The 18,698-nt window shown below is 59.6% G+C and overlaps 1 protein-coding gene across 5 annotated transcripts in view; it reads right to left on the minus strand.

The window, feature by feature from the left end:
• Positions 1–18,698, minus strand: part of RPS6KA2 (ribosomal protein S6 kinase A2) — a 242,493-nt gene that overhangs the window by 30,292 nt on the left and 193,503 nt on the right. For all 5 annotated transcript variants that reach the window (XM_066372859.1, XM_066372863.1, XM_066372864.1 and 2 more), the window contains 6 exons: positions 17,900–17,980; positions 15,403–15,482; positions 11,204–11,310; positions 9,131–9,168; positions 5,209–5,351; positions 3,063–3,133 (listed from right to left, as the gene is read on the minus strand). In XM_066372859.1, the coding sequence (XP_066228956.1) occupies positions 3,063–3,133; positions 5,209–5,351; positions 9,131–9,168; positions 11,204–11,310; positions 15,403–15,482; positions 17,900–17,980 (520 nt within the window). The remainder of the gene's footprint in view (positions 1–3,062; positions 3,134–5,208; positions 5,352–9,130; positions 9,169–11,203; positions 11,311–15,402; positions 15,483–17,899; positions 17,981–18,698) is intronic.

Raw genomic sequence — 18,698 nt, forward strand, 5'->3', positions numbered from 1 at the left:
GGGTCAGGTCAGGGTCAGAGCCAGGGTCAGTCAGGGTCAGGTCAGTCAGGGTCAGGGTCAGTCAGGGTCAGGTCAGGGTCAGGGCCAGGGTCAGTCAGGGTCAGGTCAGTCAGGGTCAGGGTCAGTCAGGGTCAGGGTCAGGTCAGGGTCAGAGCCAGGGTCAGTCAGGGTCAGGTCAGTCAGGGTCAGGGTCAGTCAGGGTCAGTCAGGGTCAGGGTCAGTCAGGGTCAGTCAGGGTCAGGGTCAGAGCCGGGGTCAGTCAGGGTGAGGGTCAGTCAGGGTCAGGGTCAGTCAGGGTCAGGGTCAGGGGTTGGGCCCCGCAGTGACTGTTTCTTCACACTTTGCGGCCCTGCTCTAAGAGATCTTCTCAGAGTGACTGGGCAGGGGAGCAGCGCCCCTTCTGGTCTTAGGCGCTTTTCTGCTTGAAGGTGAGTGAGGGCACTGGAGACCGTGGTAGGAATTAAGACTGAGAAAATTGTATAGTAGCCGTGTCATCATTTCTTTAAAAAATAAATAAAAGTCACTAAAATGAAACTGTAACAGTCCCAGGAATATGATGTTTACATGGGAATTAACTATGATTCCTAAAATGGCCACAGAAAGGCTTTGGTGAGAACAGGCAATGTCCTCACTCTGGGAATCTCTTCTTGAGCTGCTGGGAGACCACTGGGCTCATGGTCACTCTGTTCACAACTGGGAAGGAGTTGGGGGAAGGAGGGCTTCGTTCACCCCCATAAGGGGGAGGTCTCAGGCGCCTGGGGACCTGGGATCACACTCTGAGAGCCGTCCCTTCAGAAATGCTGTCACTCCCAAGGGATCGGTCACAAGTCCACGCCTGGGATTTGCTGGAGGGAACCACTGCAGCTTCAGGAAAACACACAGATCCCGTTCCCTGAACGTGCAGAGGAATGGAGGTCATCGCCACAGCAACAAGGGAGCGGTCCTCAGCTGTGGTCCAGCCCAGTGTACGCACCCTCTCCCCTTCCATTTCTATGGTGACGGAATCTACAAGAACCCAAGCTCCTTGGAGGCCTCTGGGGTTTATAAAGGTTATGCGTCCACCTGCCGGGTTGGGAGAGCAGGTGGTGAGGACCAGCAGCATCAGGACGCCCCTCCGCTCACTGCCCGCCCCTCTTCGGGGACACTGACTTGGTCCCCACTCCCAGGCACCCCCACACCGCCCCCCTCCTGGAGCACCCCCGGACAGCTGCTCAGACGGACCCCGCTCCTCCCGCAGCCGCCACAGCAGGGCCCGGGCTGGGGTCAGTCAGACTGCTTCTGGGGCACCCAGGACAAAACCCATTTCCTGGTCATTGATTCCCCACGAGAAGGACAGTATGTTCGTACTCGGTCACGTGGCGACATGGACCCGCCCCGTCAGGCAGGGGAACTCGGGTGTCTGCACGAATGCCGTCAGCGGTGGAGAAGGGGAGGAAACCCCGCTCTGTGCTGTCTGGAGCCCCTGAGTCCTCTGTCCCCGCTGATTGTGGCCTCGCTTCTGAAGGTCACCAATCATCACACCCTAAAACCCTGCCGTCAGACAGCTTAGCGGGTTCTTCTTGATGGAAACCCTGTCTGTGGGGGAAGAGTCCACCCCAGTCCCAGACGGCCCTGTTCATGGTTGGTCATTCACTTCATCCACTGTGGGGTCATTATCGCTGACAGCTTCTAAAGGAGCCTGGTTTCCAAGGCTGGCTCTTGATATCACAAGGTGCTGGCAGGTGTTGGGGGTTCCTGACAGTGGGTGTTTACTATAGAAGGTGCTGACAGGTGTTGGGGGTTCCTGACAGTGGGTGTTTACTATAGAAGGTGCTGACAGGTGTTGGGGTTCCTCACAGTGGGTGTTTACTATAGAAGGTGCTGGCAGGTGTTGGGGGTCCTCACAGTGGGTGTTTACTATAGAAGGTGCTGGCAGGTGTTGGGGGTTCCTGACAGTGGGTGTTTACTATAGAAGGTGCTGGCAGGTGTTGGGGTTCCTCACAGTGGGTGTTTCCTATAGAAGGTGCTGACAGGTGTTGGGGTTCCTCACAGTGGGTGTTCATTATAGAAGGTGCTGACAGGTGTTGGGGGTTCCTGACAGTGGGTGGTCCCTATAGAAGGTGCTGGCAGGTGTTGGGGGTTCCTGACAGTGGGTGTTTACTATAGAAGGTGCTGACAGGTGTTGGGGGTTCCTGACAGTGGGTGTTTCCTATAGAAGGTGCTGACAGGTGTTGGGGTTCCTCACAGTGGGTGTGTACTATAGAAGGTGCTGACAGGTGTTGGGGGTTCCTGACAGTGGGTGGTCCCTATAGAAGGTGCTGGCAGGTGTTGGGGGTTCCTGACAGTGGGTGTTCATTATAGAAGGTGCTGACAGGTGTTGGGGTTCCTCACAGTGGGTGTTCATTATAGAAGGTGCTGACAGGTGTTGGGGGTTCCTGACAGTGGGTGGTCCCTATAGAAGGTGCTGGCAGGTGTTGGGGGTTCCTGACAGTGGGTGGTCCCTATAGAAGGTGCTGGCAGGTGTTGGGGTTCCTCACAGTGGGTGTTTACTATAGAAGGTGCTGACAGGTGTTGGGGTTCCTCACAGTGTGTGTTTACTATAGAAGGTGCTGACAGGTGTTGGGTTCCTCACAGTGGGTGTTCCCTATAGAAGGTGCTGACAGGTGTTGGGGTTCCTGACAGTGGGTGTTTACTATAGAAGGTGCTGACAGGTGTTGGGGTTCCTGACAGTGGGTGTTTACTATAGAAGGTGCTGGCAGGTGTTGGGGTTCCTCACAGTGGGTGTTTCCTATAGAAGGTGCTGACAGGTGTTGGGGTTCCTCACAGTGGGTGTTTACTATAGAAGGTGCTGGCAGGTGTTGGGGTTCCTCACAGTGGGTGGTCCCTATAGAAGGTGCTGACAGGTGTTGGGGTTCCTCACAGTGGGTGTTTACTATAGAAGGTGCTGGCAGGTGTTGGGTTCCTGACAGTGGGTGTTTACTATAGAAGGTGCTGGCAGGTGTTGGGTTCCTCACAGTGGGTGGTCCCTATAGAAGGTGCTGGCTGATGTCAGGGGATCCCCACGGTAGGCACATCCTACTCACTTGAGGATGAGGGCCATGGTCTCCTTCCTGTCCTTCCCCTGGAATGGCAGGGACCCCGTCAGCATCTCAAACTGCAGAGACACAGAGCAGGGACAGTGAGTTCAGACCAACAGACTTAAGAGTAGAGAGAGGACCCCAGATGGGGTGAAATGCACTTGGAAGTTCAGTTATGCACCCCAAACCCTAATCAGTTGGGTTGGGCACAGTGGACACGTGGGGACCACCCAGGACCAGATCTGCACATGGGACGCTCTGTTCCGTGGGGAGCTGGGCAAACAGTGAACAGGGTGGGGGGAAGGCCGAGAGGGTGTGGGTGCGGGGCGGGTGGGAGCTGGGCCCTGCATCTTCTCTGGGGGAATGGAACCCTGTCTTCCCCGGTGGTTGGTGTGGAGCAGCGGAGTGAGGAGGAGGAGGAGGCCAGCTCACTGCCTGGAACATCATCACTGTCAGGGCAGAGTGGCCCCGACTAGTCTGTTGACACCATCAAGCAGAGACAAGGTGGCACAACCCCCTCTAGTAGAGGCTGCCGCACTCTGCACATAGTGAGTGTTCGTTTGCCAGGGAGGGAGCTGGTATTAGGAGGGCACTGGCAGCAGTAGAGCATCGGCCCAGCTGTGGAAGTCCCAGGTTCGTTTCCCGGCCAGGGCACACAGGAGAAGCGCCCATCTGCTTCTCCACCCCTCCCCCTCTCCTTCCTCTCTGTCTCTCTCTTCCCCTCCCGCAGCCCAGGCTCCATTGGAGCAAAGATGGCCCGGGCGCTGAGGATGGCTCCATGGCCTCTGCCTCAGGCGCTAGAATGGCTCTGATTGCGGCAGAGCGACACCCCGGAGGGGCAGAGCATCGCCCCCTGGTGGGCATGCTGGGTGGATCCGGTCGGGCACATGCGGGAGTCTGTCTGACTGCCTCCCCGTTTCCAACCTCAGAAAAAAAAAAAAAAAAAAAAAGAGGGGTCCGGGCCGCGGCTCCTGAGCATGGGTTTCCTTCTCACGCACGCAGCCCAACTTCAGGGACCCTGGAAGCGGCGGCCTGGGACCGCAGGGTCCTCCCAGAACACCAGGCACACCTGACCACTTCTGATGGAAGGAATGGGGGAACCACCGCCCTTCTCTTCAGGAGAAGACGCTGAGATGACGAGGGCGCTGAAGCCCCGCCCCCAGTCCTCGCCTCGGTCGCTGTAAACGAGGAGCAAGCGGCAGGTGCTCATAGGACCTTATTAAATGTGCCCTCGTCTCTGCCGCCGCGACAGGACATCTTCCACTGCAGGTGGGCGTGCGGATAGTGGCCGGGGAACCATGTCCCGAGCTGCCCCTTTCAGGTGGGTCTGCCCCGCGGGGGAGGGTCGCAGTCTGTGGGCTGACAGCCAGCCAGCATCTCTGACCCCGTGCAGCCAACAACCACCAGACCAGAGGCCAAGAGACCAAAGCCCGCGAGACGTCCTGGGTGTAGCCCAAGTCTCTTCCCCTGAGACACTGAACTCGGGGGGGGGGGGATGCAGCCCAAGTCTCTTCCCCTGAGACACTGAACTCTGGGGGGGGGGAGGGGATGCAGCCCAGGGGCCCCACAGCCAGGGCACAGCATGCAGCTGATAGAACAGGCCCAGTGAGAGGGTGCGAGGGAGGGAGGGCAGTGAGGGCCATCGGGGGGCCGGGGACCCAGCCCGTTTCTGTTAGGACTGTAGGACGCTCGGTCTGCACAGCGTCGGCTGGTGTGGCCCCTATTGATTCAAGTTTCTGGATCTACGTGGAAGTGTTTAACTCCATGTGTGTGGTGGCTCCACACAGATATTTATGACCAAGTGGAAGGGTTTTGTGTTTGAAATGGAAAAAAACTATGTTCAATATGGAAATCACTGCATCCTGTAAAACCCTACACCCCTGTGAGCATTAAGAATAGAAATCTGACTCTTAATACATGTGCCCCTTAATCGGATCCCAGTTCTGTTTCCTGGTGGTGGAATGTGGGGTGGGGGCAGAGCAGGCAGCGGCCAGGAAACGCCAGGGTCCATATTCGGTGCTGCCCGGTCCGGAGCCACTCCGGTCATCCGGGTCGTCTCTGACACGGCCCAGGACGGGGAGGGGCGGAGGCGAGCGGGGCGGAGGGCCCCACGGGCACCGGGCGGGCACCGGGCGGGCAGGCCGGTCCTCACCATGAGCACGCCGAAGGACCACCAGTCGGCGCTCTGCGTGTGCCCTCGCCGGTTCACCACCTCGGGCGCCATGTACTCCACCGTCCCGCAGAAGGAGTAGGCCCTCTTGTCGTGGTCGATGGCCTCCTTGCTCAGCCCGAAGTCTGAGGGCAAAGCAGCACACGGCACTTTCAGGCTCTGCGGGGCGCGCCCGGCGGGCTTCAGGGCCACTTCTGTGGACTCTGCCGGACTGGCCGTCACTTCCACCCCCGCTCAGTCTGGCCCGGCCCAACCCGCCTCGGACGCCGGCACCATCACGCTCACGCGTGCTGTGTAAAACCTGGCAGTTGCCCTGGCAACCTTCCTTACACATCTACAGATTCAGGAGTCTTGTAAGGATATCAAGAAATTGTATTGGGTGACCGCCATGGGTTCCCCAGGAGATCTGGTTTTTAACCGCCCCCCCCCAAGTCCGCAGCCTGGGCCTGAGAAGCACAGGGACCCCATGGGGCGGGAGGGCAGGTGCGAGCTCGGAAGGAGGGGGGCGGAAGGCTGCCCCCCCCCCCCGCTGCGTCTGTGTGTTCACGTTCCTCGTGGGTGGGTGGGGGACACGGTGAACACAGGGTCTAAGGCAGGGGTCCCCAAACTTTTTACACAGGGGGCCAGTTCACTGTCCTTCAGACTGTTGTAGGGCCGGACTATAAGAAAAAACTATGAACAAATCCCTATGCACACTGCACATATCTTATTTTAAAGTAAAAAAACAAAACGGAAACAAATACAATATTTAAAATAAAGAACAAGTAAATTTCAATCAACAAACTGACCAGTATTTCAATGGGAACTATGCTCCTCTCACTGACCACCAATGAAAGAGGTGCCCCTTCCGGAAGTACGGCAGGGGCCGGATAAATGGCCTCAGGGGGCCACATGTGGCCCACGGGCCGTAGTTTGGGGACCCCTGGTCTAAGGCTATGCCACCTCTCAGGTACGTCACCATTCAAAATAAGGGTGCCATCCCTCCTCCTGGGGCCACGTGAGGGGGCGAGACTATAGAACACCCCCGCTGGGTCTGCGCACTCGCTGCTTAACTCTTTGAGCAGCACGAACGTTCATGGACGTCCTCGTGCCTCCTGACCATCCAGAGAACGATCGATTTATTTTAAAAATGTATAAGGCCTAACATTAAAAAAAAAAGGCAAATGTGTGTTCTTCTTGTTTCCATAAATTATTTATCAAACAAACATTATTTTAAATTGATAAAACTGGAACTGGAACTAATTTCATTTATTGAAAAAAAACCCAACTCACTCCTAGGGGGTCAGCGATCATGAAACAAACCCACTGCTCAAAGGGTTAAGTGACTTGCTTTGCACGTTCCTGTCTGGGGGGGGGGGGTGTCTGTAGTGTGTGCCTGGCGGAGGGACACGGTGGCCCCAGAGGGTGGAGGAGGAGAGGAGACGGTGGCAACACCGTGATCTCAGCCCCGTGAGACCCCCTCAGACTGAGGCCCCCAGCACTCTTGGGCGGCAGGCTGTGCGCGCTGAGCCACCGTGCCGGCGGTGACCTGGGACAGCAGCTCCCGGAGGAAGCTCACACAGGTGGGAGTCATGGGACCAGAGGGTGTGTCTTCAGACTGAACTTGCGTTGACGGGGGACATGGGTCCCTCAGAACTGAATGTGGGACAGGAATGGGGGGCCATGACTCTGCTGCAGTGGAACCATGGACACGTGTCCTGAGACCCGAGAGGGGCGTGGGGAGCCCGGAACCAACACCCAGGGATGCTCAGTCGGCAGGGAAGGCGCTGGCAGGCTCGTAGCTCGGCAGGAGCGACGACCTGGGATGCCTGCGCCTTCAGGACACCTAGCAGCACGCCAGGCCACAGCCAAGGACACCGAGCAGCACGCCAGGCCACAGCCAGGGACACGGAGCGGCACGCCAGGCCACAGCCAGGGACACCGAGCGGCACGCCAGGCCACAGCCGGGGACACGGAGCAGCACGCCAGGCCACAGCCAGGGACCCGGAGCGGCACGCCAGGCCACAGCCAGGGACACCGAGCGGCACGCCAGGCCACAGCCAGGGACACGGAGCGGCACGCCAGGCCACAGCCAGGGACACCGAGCGGCACGCCAGGCCACAGCCAGGGACACCGAGCGGCACGCCAGGCCACAGCCAGGGACACCGAGCGGCACACCAGGCCACAGCCGGGGACACCAAGCAACACGCCAGGCCACAGCCGGGGACACCGAGCGGCACGCCAGGCCACAGCCGGGGACACCGAGCCAGGCCACAGCCGGGGACACCGAGCAGCACGCCAGGCCACAGCCGGGGACACCGAGCGGCACGCCAGGCCACAGCCGGGGACACCGAGCGGCACGCCAGGCCACAGCCGGGGACACCAAGCCAGGCCACAGCCAAGGACACCGAGCAGCACGCCAGGCCACAGCCAGGGACACCGAGCAGCACGCCAGGCCACAGCCGGGGACACCGAGCGGCACGCCAGGCCACAGCCGGGGACACCGAGCGGCACGCCAGGCCACAGCCGGGGACACCGAGCCAGGCCACAGCCAAGGACACCGAGCAGCACGCCAGGCCACAGCCGGGGACACCGAGCAGCACGCCAGGCCACAGCCGGGGACACCGAGCGGCACGCCAGGCCACAGCCGGGGACACCGAGCGGCACGCCAGGCCACACACAGCCAAGGACACCGAGCGGCACGCCAGGCCACAGACAGCCAAGGACACGGAGCGGCACGCCAGGCCACAGCCGGGGACACGGAGCGGCACGCCAGGCCACAGCCGGGGACACGGAGCGGCACGCCAGGCCACAGCCGGGGACACGGAGCGGCACGCCAGGCCACAGCCGGGGACACGGAGCGGCACGCCAGGCCACAGCCGGGGACACGGAGCGGCACGCCAGGCCACAGCCGGGGACACCGAGCCAGGCCACAGCCAAGGACACCGAGCAGCACGCCAGGCCACAGCCGGGGACACCGAGCAGCACGCCAGGCCACAGCCGGGGACACCGAGCAGCACGCCAGGCCACAGCCGGGGACACCGAGCGGCACGCCAGGCCACACACAGCCAAGGACACCGAGCGGCACGCCAGGCCACACACAGCCAAGGACACCGAGCGGCACGCCAGGCCACAGCAGGGGACACGGAGCGGCACGCTAGGCCACAGCCGGGGACACGGAGCGGCACGCCAGGCCACAGCCGGGGACACCGAGCCAGGCCACAGCCAAGGACACCGAGCAGCACGCCAGGCCACAGCCGGGGACACCGAGCGGCACGCCAGGCCACAGCCGGGGACACGGAGCGGCACGCCAGGCCACAGCCGGGGACACCGAGCAGCACGCCAGGCCACACACAGCCAAGGACACCGAGCAGCACGCCAGGCCACAGACAGCCAAGGACACCGAGCGGCACGCCAGGCCACAGCCGGGGACACGGAGCGGCACGCCAGGCCACAGCCGGGGACACGGAGCGGCACGCCAGGCCACAGCCGGGGACACGGAGCGGCACGCCAGGGCACAGCCGGGGACACGGAGCGGCACGCCAGGCCACAGCCGGGGACACGGAGCGGCACGCCAGGCCACAGCCGGGGACACCGAGCGGCACGCCAGGCCACAGCCGGGGACACGGAGCGGCACGCCAGGCCACAGCCGGGGACACCGAGCGGCACGCCAGGCCACAGCCGGGGACACCGAGCCAGGCCACAGCCAAGGACACCGAGCAGCACGCCAGGCCACAGCCAAGGACACCGAGCAGCACGCCAGGCCACAGCCAGGGACACGGAGCGGCACGCCAGGCCACAGCCAGGGACACGCCAGGCCATAGCCAAGGAGGACAGACACGGGTCTGCACCCACTGCTGCGGTGAGAGGCTCCCGGGCCGGGGCTGAGAGTAGGTCACCGAGGGAGACCGCGGGGCTTACATACCTGTGATCTTAATGTGTCCCTCTTCGTCCAGCAGGATGCTGAGAGACAGGGAGAGACAGAGGCTGGGTCAGCGACCGGCCCCGGGGCGGCGGGCAGGGCATGTCGGCCTCAGGGCCGCGCGGGGAGCAGCCCCCCCGGGGGGGTTGCCTGCTGGCCAGTACACGATTAGTCTGACAATCGATGTTTTTATCTTTGCTTTTCAGTGACATTTAATTTTTGCCCAGAAATGAATAACTTTTAAGATTACTTATTAATTCTAATCGGCAACAAAATCTTTTTCCTCCAGCCCCTGCAATTATAAATATATACAGGATTACCATAGTATTTTTAACTATAAAGATCCCTTTGACCTTTGAAAAGGGGACCAGGCCGGTTGGCTCAGTAGTAGAGCATTGGCCCAGTGTGTGGAAGTCCGGGTTTGATTCCCAGTCAGGATGCACAGGAGAAGCGCCCATCCGGTTCTCTACTCATCCCCCTTCTCTCTCTCTCTCTCTCTCTCTCTCTCCTCTCCTCCCACAGCTATGGCTCGATTGGAGCGAGTTGGCCCCAGGTGCTGAGGATGGCTCCATGGCCTCCACCTTGGGTGCTAAGAAGAGCTCAGTTGCTGAGCAGCAGAGCAACGCCCCAGATGGGCAGAGCATCGCCCCCTAGTGGGGCGGGTGGACCCTGGTTGGGGTGCACGAGGGAGCCTGTCTCTGCCTCCCCTCCTTTCACTTAATAATAATAATAAAAAAAGAGAGAGGACCGGGGCTTGTGGCTCACAGCACGGGAGAGCGTGGGCAACCCGCCCTGCTCACACTCACTGGGGGAAGGCCACCCTCATGCACAGGACGTTGCTCCCTCTGTGGGGACACTCGGGGGGGCCTTTAATGATGATTTGACGGTTTGTCTCCATGTGCAGCTGGTGATGCTGTGTGCTGGCAGAGAGGGCACAGCACCACACCCCGCACACACCCCTCTGGTCACAGCAGGGGCATCCTGCACCCCCCGTGTGCGTGCCGCCACCTGGTTCTGGGCAGACCCAGACGTCTCCGTGACCCACTCCACACGTCATGAACTGGGAGGAGTCGGTGCTTCCCTCAGTGAATGCAGGAGAAGTGGGAATGTTGTGGAGCACAGCGAGACCCCCTCCTGCTGAGGTCTCAGGTCACCACCCAGGGCGCCTGTACCCAAAGCTGGTGGGTCCCTGCAGGCCCCACCTTGTCCAGGGGCAGGTGGAGCTCACCGGACAGTGACCACTGAGTGACAAAACCAGTGACGTTGCCTCGGGGGCGACTGTTAGGTCAGCAGCTGGACCTAGGACAGCCCCCGCTGCATCTCCCCCTCTCCAAGGGGGTCACTCCTCACTCATAAGAAAAAAACCGGAAATGGGAACACTGCTGGTTTGGAGGGGTTTTCCTCTTTTCATCTAGACTAGATTGGCAGCATACCCCAGATACGACCTTACAGACGGTCCTTGCTCAACAAGCACAAGTCCTGATGGAAAGAGGGCCTGGGGAACCGGATGCCACTGTCCGAGAAAGACCCTAGGACAAGCTTGTCTGCCTTGTCCCCTCGGAACGGGCCTGTGTGGGTAGTCGAAGGACTTCCCGAATCTGGAGACCAGAACAGAACGGACAAAGCAGCGTGGGGGTGTGGCTTTGTCTGAGATGTCCCCAGGACGGACGGGATGAGCCACCTCCGGGAGGGAGGAGCCTCGTGGCAGGAAGGGCGTGTGTGTGTGTGTGTGTGTCTATGTGTGTGGTCAGAGGAGAGGTGTGCTGCCCACCTGTCCAGCCTGACCCAAGCAGCAGGGACGTGGGCTCTGGCCTCGCCTCCCCAGAGAAGCTGGGAGTGTCCATCTGCTCCCCCACATGGCACCCCCGCGTGGGCGGGGCCAGCACGGAGGAGTCCCGGGCCTGCTCCCTGGTGTGACCGCCCATGGCGATGAAGTGCTGAGCCGTGCCCCCCCAGGTGGGCTGCATGACGGGTGAGGGGTCGGTGTGACCGCCCATGGCGATGAAGTGCTGAGCTGTGCCCCCCCAGGTGGGCTGCATGACGGGTGAGGGGACGGGCCCTGCTCTGCTCACTCACTTCTCTGGTTTCAGGTCTCTGTAGATGATGCCCAGGCTGTGGAGGTGGTCCAGAGCCAAGGCCAGCTCGGCCAAGTAGAACTTGACGTCTTCCTCCGTGAACATCACCTGGAGGGAGGGAGGGAGGGAGGGAGAGAGAGGGAGAGTGTGAGGCTGCCAAGCGGGGCTGGGAGGCCAGTCTGTGTCAGGGGGGCCGTGACTCAGCCCCACAGGTGTGTGTGTGTGCGAGCCGGCCCCCCACTCAGGACAGGGTCACCCGCCACCGACAGTGCACGTCTGGCTCTTCGACTGGAAGTGTGAGTTCTATTTATAGTGTTAAGATCAGCGAGGGCAGCAGACACGTCCTACCAAGGTGACGTCACTGGTCTTGTGAGTGGAGCCCTCTCTCCCTGGTCCTTCGGGCCCTCCCAGGGGTCACCCAGCTCGGGAATGTCCTTCTGGGCTTATGTTTTAATACGAGTGCTTCTGATGGGAATTCGTAAGATTTAATGTTGATTCCCAAGCAAAAGCCGGGTAAGGAGCTATTAAACATCTCGGCACTCACCTTTCTCCCTCCCGTTTGACACCGTCACCTGGATTTATGCAAACTAGCAGGCTGCTGTCTACCCCAAGGGGGGTGGATTCTACCAAGGACGACACGCACACGGTGCAGAGTCAGCGGGGCACCCTGAGCCTCAGGACACGGGGCTGTCGGGGTCCATGACTCGGGCACTCTGATTCAGGCTGGACAATCACACAAGTTCAAGGTCATCGTCTCACAAGGGCATTTCTCCCTGTCCCTGGCGGCTGTCAGAAGCAGGTTGTACTTTTCTTAGCCAACTCTTGGGAAGCCAGATTGTTATCAGAAATCATTTTTTCACATTTATCACAAAAAAATCAATGTCACAGAGACCAGACATCCATAGTTCTCTCTGTGACGGCAGATGTACGACAGGAACATCAATGCAAGGTCACCTGTTAAGCATGAACCTAGTGCCAGGACAGCTCAGGGACTGGATGGCGACCATGTCAGTCTGATAGAGAAGGGTCACATCCACTTCAGAAAAGGATGCTTCCCCATGAGGCAGGGACACGTGCCCCAGGGCCCTGGTGACATCTGGGTGCCACCCGCCCTCCCTCGTGCCCCAGGGCCCTGGTGACATCTGGGTGCCACCCGCCCTCCCTCCCCCCCTCCCCAGCCTCGGAACCTCCTGCTCTGTCTTCCATGTTCAACCCGTGCCTTTTCCGGTTGGACGTTTCCTTTCTAAACTGTCAACGTTCATGGGTTTAGTTACAGTCAGTTCTGCTGGGCACCAACTTCTTCTTCACCCGACTTCTCATCTATCGGCAATGACCACAGTGGTGTCTGCAGTTTAGTGCCCACGGGCAATGGGATGTCTCTACTAGCTCTGAAGGCACATCTCAGTGTCGTCATGAGTACAAGCGACAATCAGTTTCTGGATGAAAGTGAAACGCCCTGGGGGTGTGAGTCCTTGAAGGCGGTCAGTGCGGTGATGGACACCCAGTGGGAGGCTGGCGGGTGGACGGCCGAAGCACTTTCCACGGGTTTCCGTGCACTCGGAGCACCAGCTCTGCCTCCCTCGACAACGCACCGCCACTCCGAAATAAAGGGGCTTTCGGGAGCCATGGGCTCTGTTGTGCGGCGAGCCAGGGCTTTTGGCTAATTATTGTTGCCTTCTTGGTCAAGAAGACCAACAGGGTGTGTCATACCAGATGCAGAACAAAACCAAACCCAAAGTGGGCTGATGCTCTGTAGGTGAGAGGGAAGGGGACAGGTCACTGGACATCAGACAACTGGCAGATGGCAATGACTCTGCGCCTTGAAAGAGTGGACACAAGTGGGTTGGTGATGAAGGCACCAGACACCCGCTCCAGAAGGGAACTGGTGCCAGTCCTAGAAGGCACCAGACACCCGCTCCAGAAGGGAACTGGTACCAGTCCTAGAAGGCACCAGACACCCGCTCCAGAAGGGAACTGGTGCCAGTCCTAGAAGGCACCGGATACCCGCTCCAGAAGGGAACTGGTGCCAGTCCTAGAAGGCACCGGATACCCGCTCCAGAAGGGAACTGGTACCAGTTCTAGAAGGCACCGGACACCCGCTCCAGAAGGGAACTGGTGCCAGTCCTAGAAGGCACCAGATACCCGCTCCAGAAGGGAACTGGTGCCAGTCCTAGAAGGCACCGGATACCCGCTCCAGAAGGGAACTGGTACCAGTCCTAGAAGGCACCGGATACCCGCTCCAGAAGGGAACTGGTGCCAGTCCTAGGAGGCGCCGGGCGCCCGCTCCAGAAGGGAACTGGTGCCAGTCCTAGAAGGCACCGGATACCCGCTCCAGAAGGGAACCCGCTCCAGAAGGGAACTGGTACCAGTTCTAGAAGGCACCAGACACCCGCTCCAGAAGGGAACTGGTGCCAGTCCTAGAAGGCACCGGATACCCGCTCCAGAAGGGAACTGGTGCCAGTCCTAGAAGGCACCGGATACCCGCTCCAGAAGGGAACTGGTACCAGTCCTAGAAGGCACCGGATACCCGCTCCAGAAGGGAACTGGTACCAGTTCTAGAAGGCACCGGGCGCCCGCTCCAGAAGGGAACTGGTGCCAGTCCTAGGAGGCACCGGATACCCGCTCCAGAAGGGAACTGGTGCCAGTCCTAGAAGGCACCGGATACCCGCTCCAGAAGGGAACTGGTGCCAGTCCTAGGAGGCGCCGGATACCCGCTCCAGAAGGGAACTGGTGCCAGTCCTAGGAGGCGCCGGGCGCCCGCTCCAGAAGGGAACTGGTGCCAGTCCTAGGAGGCACCGGATACCCGCTCCAGAAGGGAACCCGCTCCAGAAGGGAACTGGTGCCAGTCCTAGGAGGCACCAGACACCCGCTCCAGAAGGTTTTTTTCTAGAACTTGGACCTGCTTCTCCAGCCCTGGGCTTTGCTCCTCTAATGCTGTTGCCCGAGGGACCATCAGGGAACGGAGGGAGGGAGCCGGCTGAGGTCCCTGGGACCCCACACCTGCCCTGCCTTCTGTATCATGCATTTTGTGGTCTCCTGCAAGATGGAAGAGGTCCTGCTACAAGAGTAGGAGGGGCCTCACCAGGTGGTGGCACAGTGGATAGAGCGTGGGACTGGGATGCCGAGGACCCAGGTTCGAGACCCCGAGGTCACCAGCTTGAGCGCGGGCTCATCTGGTTTGAGCAAAAGCTCACCAGCTTGGACCCAAGGTTGCTGGCTCGAGCAAGGGGTTACTTGGTCTGCTGAAGGCCCGCGGTCAAGGCACATATGAGAAAGCAATCAATGAACAACTAAGGTGTCACAATGTGCAACGAAAAACTAATGATTGATGCTTCTCATCTCTCCGTTCCTGTCTGTCTGTCCCTGTCTATCCCTCGCTCTGTCTCACTCTCTGTCTCTGTAAAAAAAAAAAAAAAAGAGTGGGAGGGGGAGGGCAGGGGGGAGGGCAGTCTGAACCACGGCCAGAGTCCAGCACAGCTGGGCCGGGTGGTCATCAGGACCGGAAGCCTGTCTAAGCAGCGTCATGATGGCTGGTGCCCCTGTCACTGTCTATAAAGGACAACTGCAGAGACTCAGGAGTGGAGGCCTGAAGTCACCACTGACCCGGGCAGAGCGGAGGGTCTTCCCACCCCCTGAAGCAGGAGCTCTCCCAGGCAGTGAGGGGCCAGGGAGCCTTCCTGTTGTGTAAGTAACATCCTGGGACGTTCCTGCGTCAGGGACCATGAGGTCAAGGGTTGACCTTGGGGCTGCGGCGCGGCTGTGGTTTGGGGACCTGACTGGGAGTTCCCGGAGCTCCTCCCCGGTGTGCTAACCTGTGATTAGCACGTTCCTGCGCGGAACCTGAGATATCCGGACATAATCTGTCCTAACTTCCCTTTCCATCCGCTCTGCCCGGGGCAGTAAACGGAGTGCACGGAAGGTTCTAGAGCTTCACGGGGCCTTTGGAAGCGTCAGCCTAAGATCTCTCAAGAACCACAGAGTTCTTCCCTGTGCAGCTTCTGTGACTTCTTCAACACACACACGCACATGCGTGCACACACACACATGCACACGCACGTACACACATGTGCACGCACACACATGCACACACAGGTGCGCAAACACACACACGCACGCACGCACAGTGCCCCTCAATGCTCTCCACCCCTCTTTGTCCCTGACATCCCAGCAGCCTGTGACTGCCTGCAGGAGGGACGTTACCTCTTTGGAGAGCCTGGTGAAGAGGTCCCCTCCCCGCAGGAAGTCCAGGATCAGGTAGAGCTTCCCTTCCGTCTGAAAGGCTGTGTGGGAGAGAGAGGGAGCGTGTCAGCAGCCCCCGTTCCCGGGTCCCCTGGGTGGCCGCATTCCCTCAGGCTCCGTCTCTGTGGCTCAGACAATGCTGTGCGGTCTGTAATCCTGGTCATTGCAGGAACGGGCTGGAACAGCCTGGACACGGCTTCCCGGGGCCAGGACTTAGGGAAAGGGACCCAATATTAATGGCTTCTGTCTGTTTCTGTCACTTTTGAGCATCTTGAGATTTCTTCTCTTCTCTTTCCTCCCTTCCTTCCTTTTTCTAATCAAACAGCTGAGTGAAAGACACAGGGAGACAAGAGCTGGTAGGTTCCTACTTGCTGTCATTATGACCATAATCAACGCTGGGCTCTGGGTCCCGCCGGGTCTCGCTCGAGTCCCCTGCTGGCAGGTGTTTGGGGAGGGGGATGGCTGTGACCATGTGACCATGTCTGGTCTCCAAGTCTTCCTTCCTTCCCCTGGGCTGTAGTCTTTACAACCCAGGGTTCAAGGGCGCCCACCACGCAATTCCCCCTTTCACGGTGGCGTTGGGGACAGTTGGCTGGGGCGGGGACACCATGGCAGTGGTGCTTACGTTCTAGGTTTGGTCACGTCGCCACAATTACGGGCTTACTGTTTCTGTTCCAGGCCACCGGCCACGGACAAGGCTATCGGCCACTCAGCCAGGGTGAGCCTCAGCCAGAAGGGGCTGGACGCACACGCGAGGGTCCAGAGAGACCGCCATGTTCCTGCCGGGCGGTCAGCACGCGAGGGTCCAGAGAGACCGCCATGTTCCTGCCGGGCGGTCAGCACGCGAGGGTCCAGAGAGACCGCCATGTTCCTGCGGGGCGGTCAGCACGCGAGGGTCCAGAGAGACCGCCATGTTCCTGCCGGGCGGTCAGCACGCGAGGGTCCAGAGAGACCGCCATGTTCCTGCCGGGCGGTCAGCACGCGAGGGTCCAGAGAGACCGCCATGTTCCTGCCGGTGGGCAGCACGCGAGGGTCCAGAGAGACCGCCATGTTCCTGCCGGTGGTCAGCTCCGTGCCGCTGACGCTGGCGCCGGGCATCTATTTCACGTACAGAGGAAGCGTGGTGGGAAGGGTCCTCCTCCCGTCTCTCAAAACCTTTTCTTTCTGTTTTCTAAAAGCAGATGCCGGGAGCATCAGCATGTTGGGTTTTAGAAAACCCTTTTCCAGAACTGCGACCCTTGAAGCAGGGGTCAGATTCTCTATTCTCGAGCTTGGCGGGCAGAGGGGTGACCGTTCTCCTCTGAGCAGCCACAGAGCTAACGCAGGGGATGCGTGTACGTCTTGGTAAGAGGCCCGGTTCTGAACATCTTCAGGAACCCGCCGGCTGCCGGCTGCAACGGCACAGGGTGTTGGCTCGACCCGGAGAACCAGCGGCCGCAGAGGCAGCAGTGCCCCGGGCAGGTCAGCCTCCGTGTGGACGGATCTAAGGGCAGCTGCCCGCGGGCCGAGAAAGGACAGCGCCCCGGGGCTGGTGGCCAGTTCACGCCCGCTCTGTGATTTCTGCAAGGAGAGCCCGCAGCGCGTCCACACGAGATGGGCGTGTGTCTAGTCGTATCAGAAACCCGCCAGCAGGGGGCAGAGGTCTCCGCCCTCCCTGCCCTGGGCCTTCGCTCCGAGTTCCGTGAGTGTCACAACGGCACCCCAGCCTCACCCTCCCCGGCCTTCAGGCCACCGAGGTGCCAGCTCTGCTCCCTTCGCACTTTCCTCAGGGTGAGTCACCCCGGCAGGGCCGGGAGCCTTCACACAGCCCGGTGAGACCCGGCGGTCATCATTTCGTCCATTCTTAAATAGGAAGGTTTCGCTCTTGCTCCTCTGAGGAGACGAAGAGGCAGAAAGCCCAGTGAGAAGGGGCGTGAGGCCCCACAGACAAGTGGTTTGGGGCCAGTTGTTTTGATCTGAGCCTCAGTTTTGTCATCTGAGAAATGGGAATGACAACCTTCTTGGAAGGGACGTGTTGCAGCTACTCGCTTTAAAATGCGTGAAGCACGGCCGTCACTGAAGATGCAGGAGGATGTCCCTGCTTCTCGCTTTAAAAAAACCACTGTGTCACGAAGCATTTTGTTTTGAGACAACAGAAAAATGTCTTCCAGTCACCCCAGTCGAGGTCAAGAGTTGTTTTTCTAATCACTCAACCAAGGACAATAAGGTGTAGCGGTCTCACACCAGGTCGTCCAGACAAAAACGAAGCGTCTCGCTCGCTCCTCCAGAGAGAGGACAAGGAGGGAGCAATGAGGACCCGGGGAGGGACGGTGACGCCACCAAGACTGGGCGCTGCGACTCAGGGGGCGTCTCCTGACCGATGGCTCTTTCCCAATGTCCTCCCGTGACTTGGGGAAGGCGGCCCTTGGTCCTCTGACGCGTGGGTCATTTTACTTTCTTATTTTTTTGCTGCACTTACCGTAATGAAGCTTCACAATGAAAGGGTGGTTGACTTCCGCCAGGATGTCTCTCTCCATCTTGGACCGGACTCGGTCCCGGACTGCGGAGCAGAAAACAAAGAGGCGGGCGTCAGGGCTCTGCGGACACGGGACGCAAACCACCGCCGTCCACCGTCCCCCCCCAGGTTCTCGCTACAGAAACGTTCAGACGAGTACAGAGGTTGAGGTAGTAGGGTAACGGGCATCCCAAACCCTCCCGTGGCTCCAACAATGGCTGACGCTGGTATGCGTGCTCTCTACATCAACACACACACTGACACACGTGCACGCAACACACACACACTGACACACGTGCACGTAACACGCACACACTGACACGTGCACACTTCAGCCAGAAAATTCTGAAAGCGCGTGGTCGGCACCGTGACTCTTGACCCCTCAGGGCAGCAGGACATCCTGAGAATCAGGATGATCTCATTCATAACTTGCAAGACATCACCCTGAGGAAATCAGCTGTCCCTCCATAATGTCATCTAATATCCACCCCGAGTTCAAACCCCACCCAGGTCATTGGCAGCTGGCTTCTTCCTCCCACCTAAGATCCCATCAAGTTCACACATTATATATCTAGTTATTAGATTTCTTTCTTCCTTTTGTTCTTGGAATAGAAGAGCCCACACCTTCCCCCCCTCTCCCCGCCATGCTTTTAGGTGGACTTCTTGGTAAGTCCAGCCATTTTCCTAGAGATTCTTCCGCAACCTGGGTTTTATTGAGTCACTGGTCACTCTAACTCAGGGGTCGGGAACCTTTTTGGCTGAG

The sequence above is a fragment of the Saccopteryx leptura genome, chromosome 3, assembly GCF_036850995.1.
Source record: "Saccopteryx leptura isolate mSacLep1 chromosome 3, mSacLep1_pri_phased_curated, whole genome shotgun sequence".
Taxonomy (NCBI): Eukaryota; Metazoa; Chordata; class Mammalia; order Chiroptera; family Emballonuridae; genus Saccopteryx; species Saccopteryx leptura.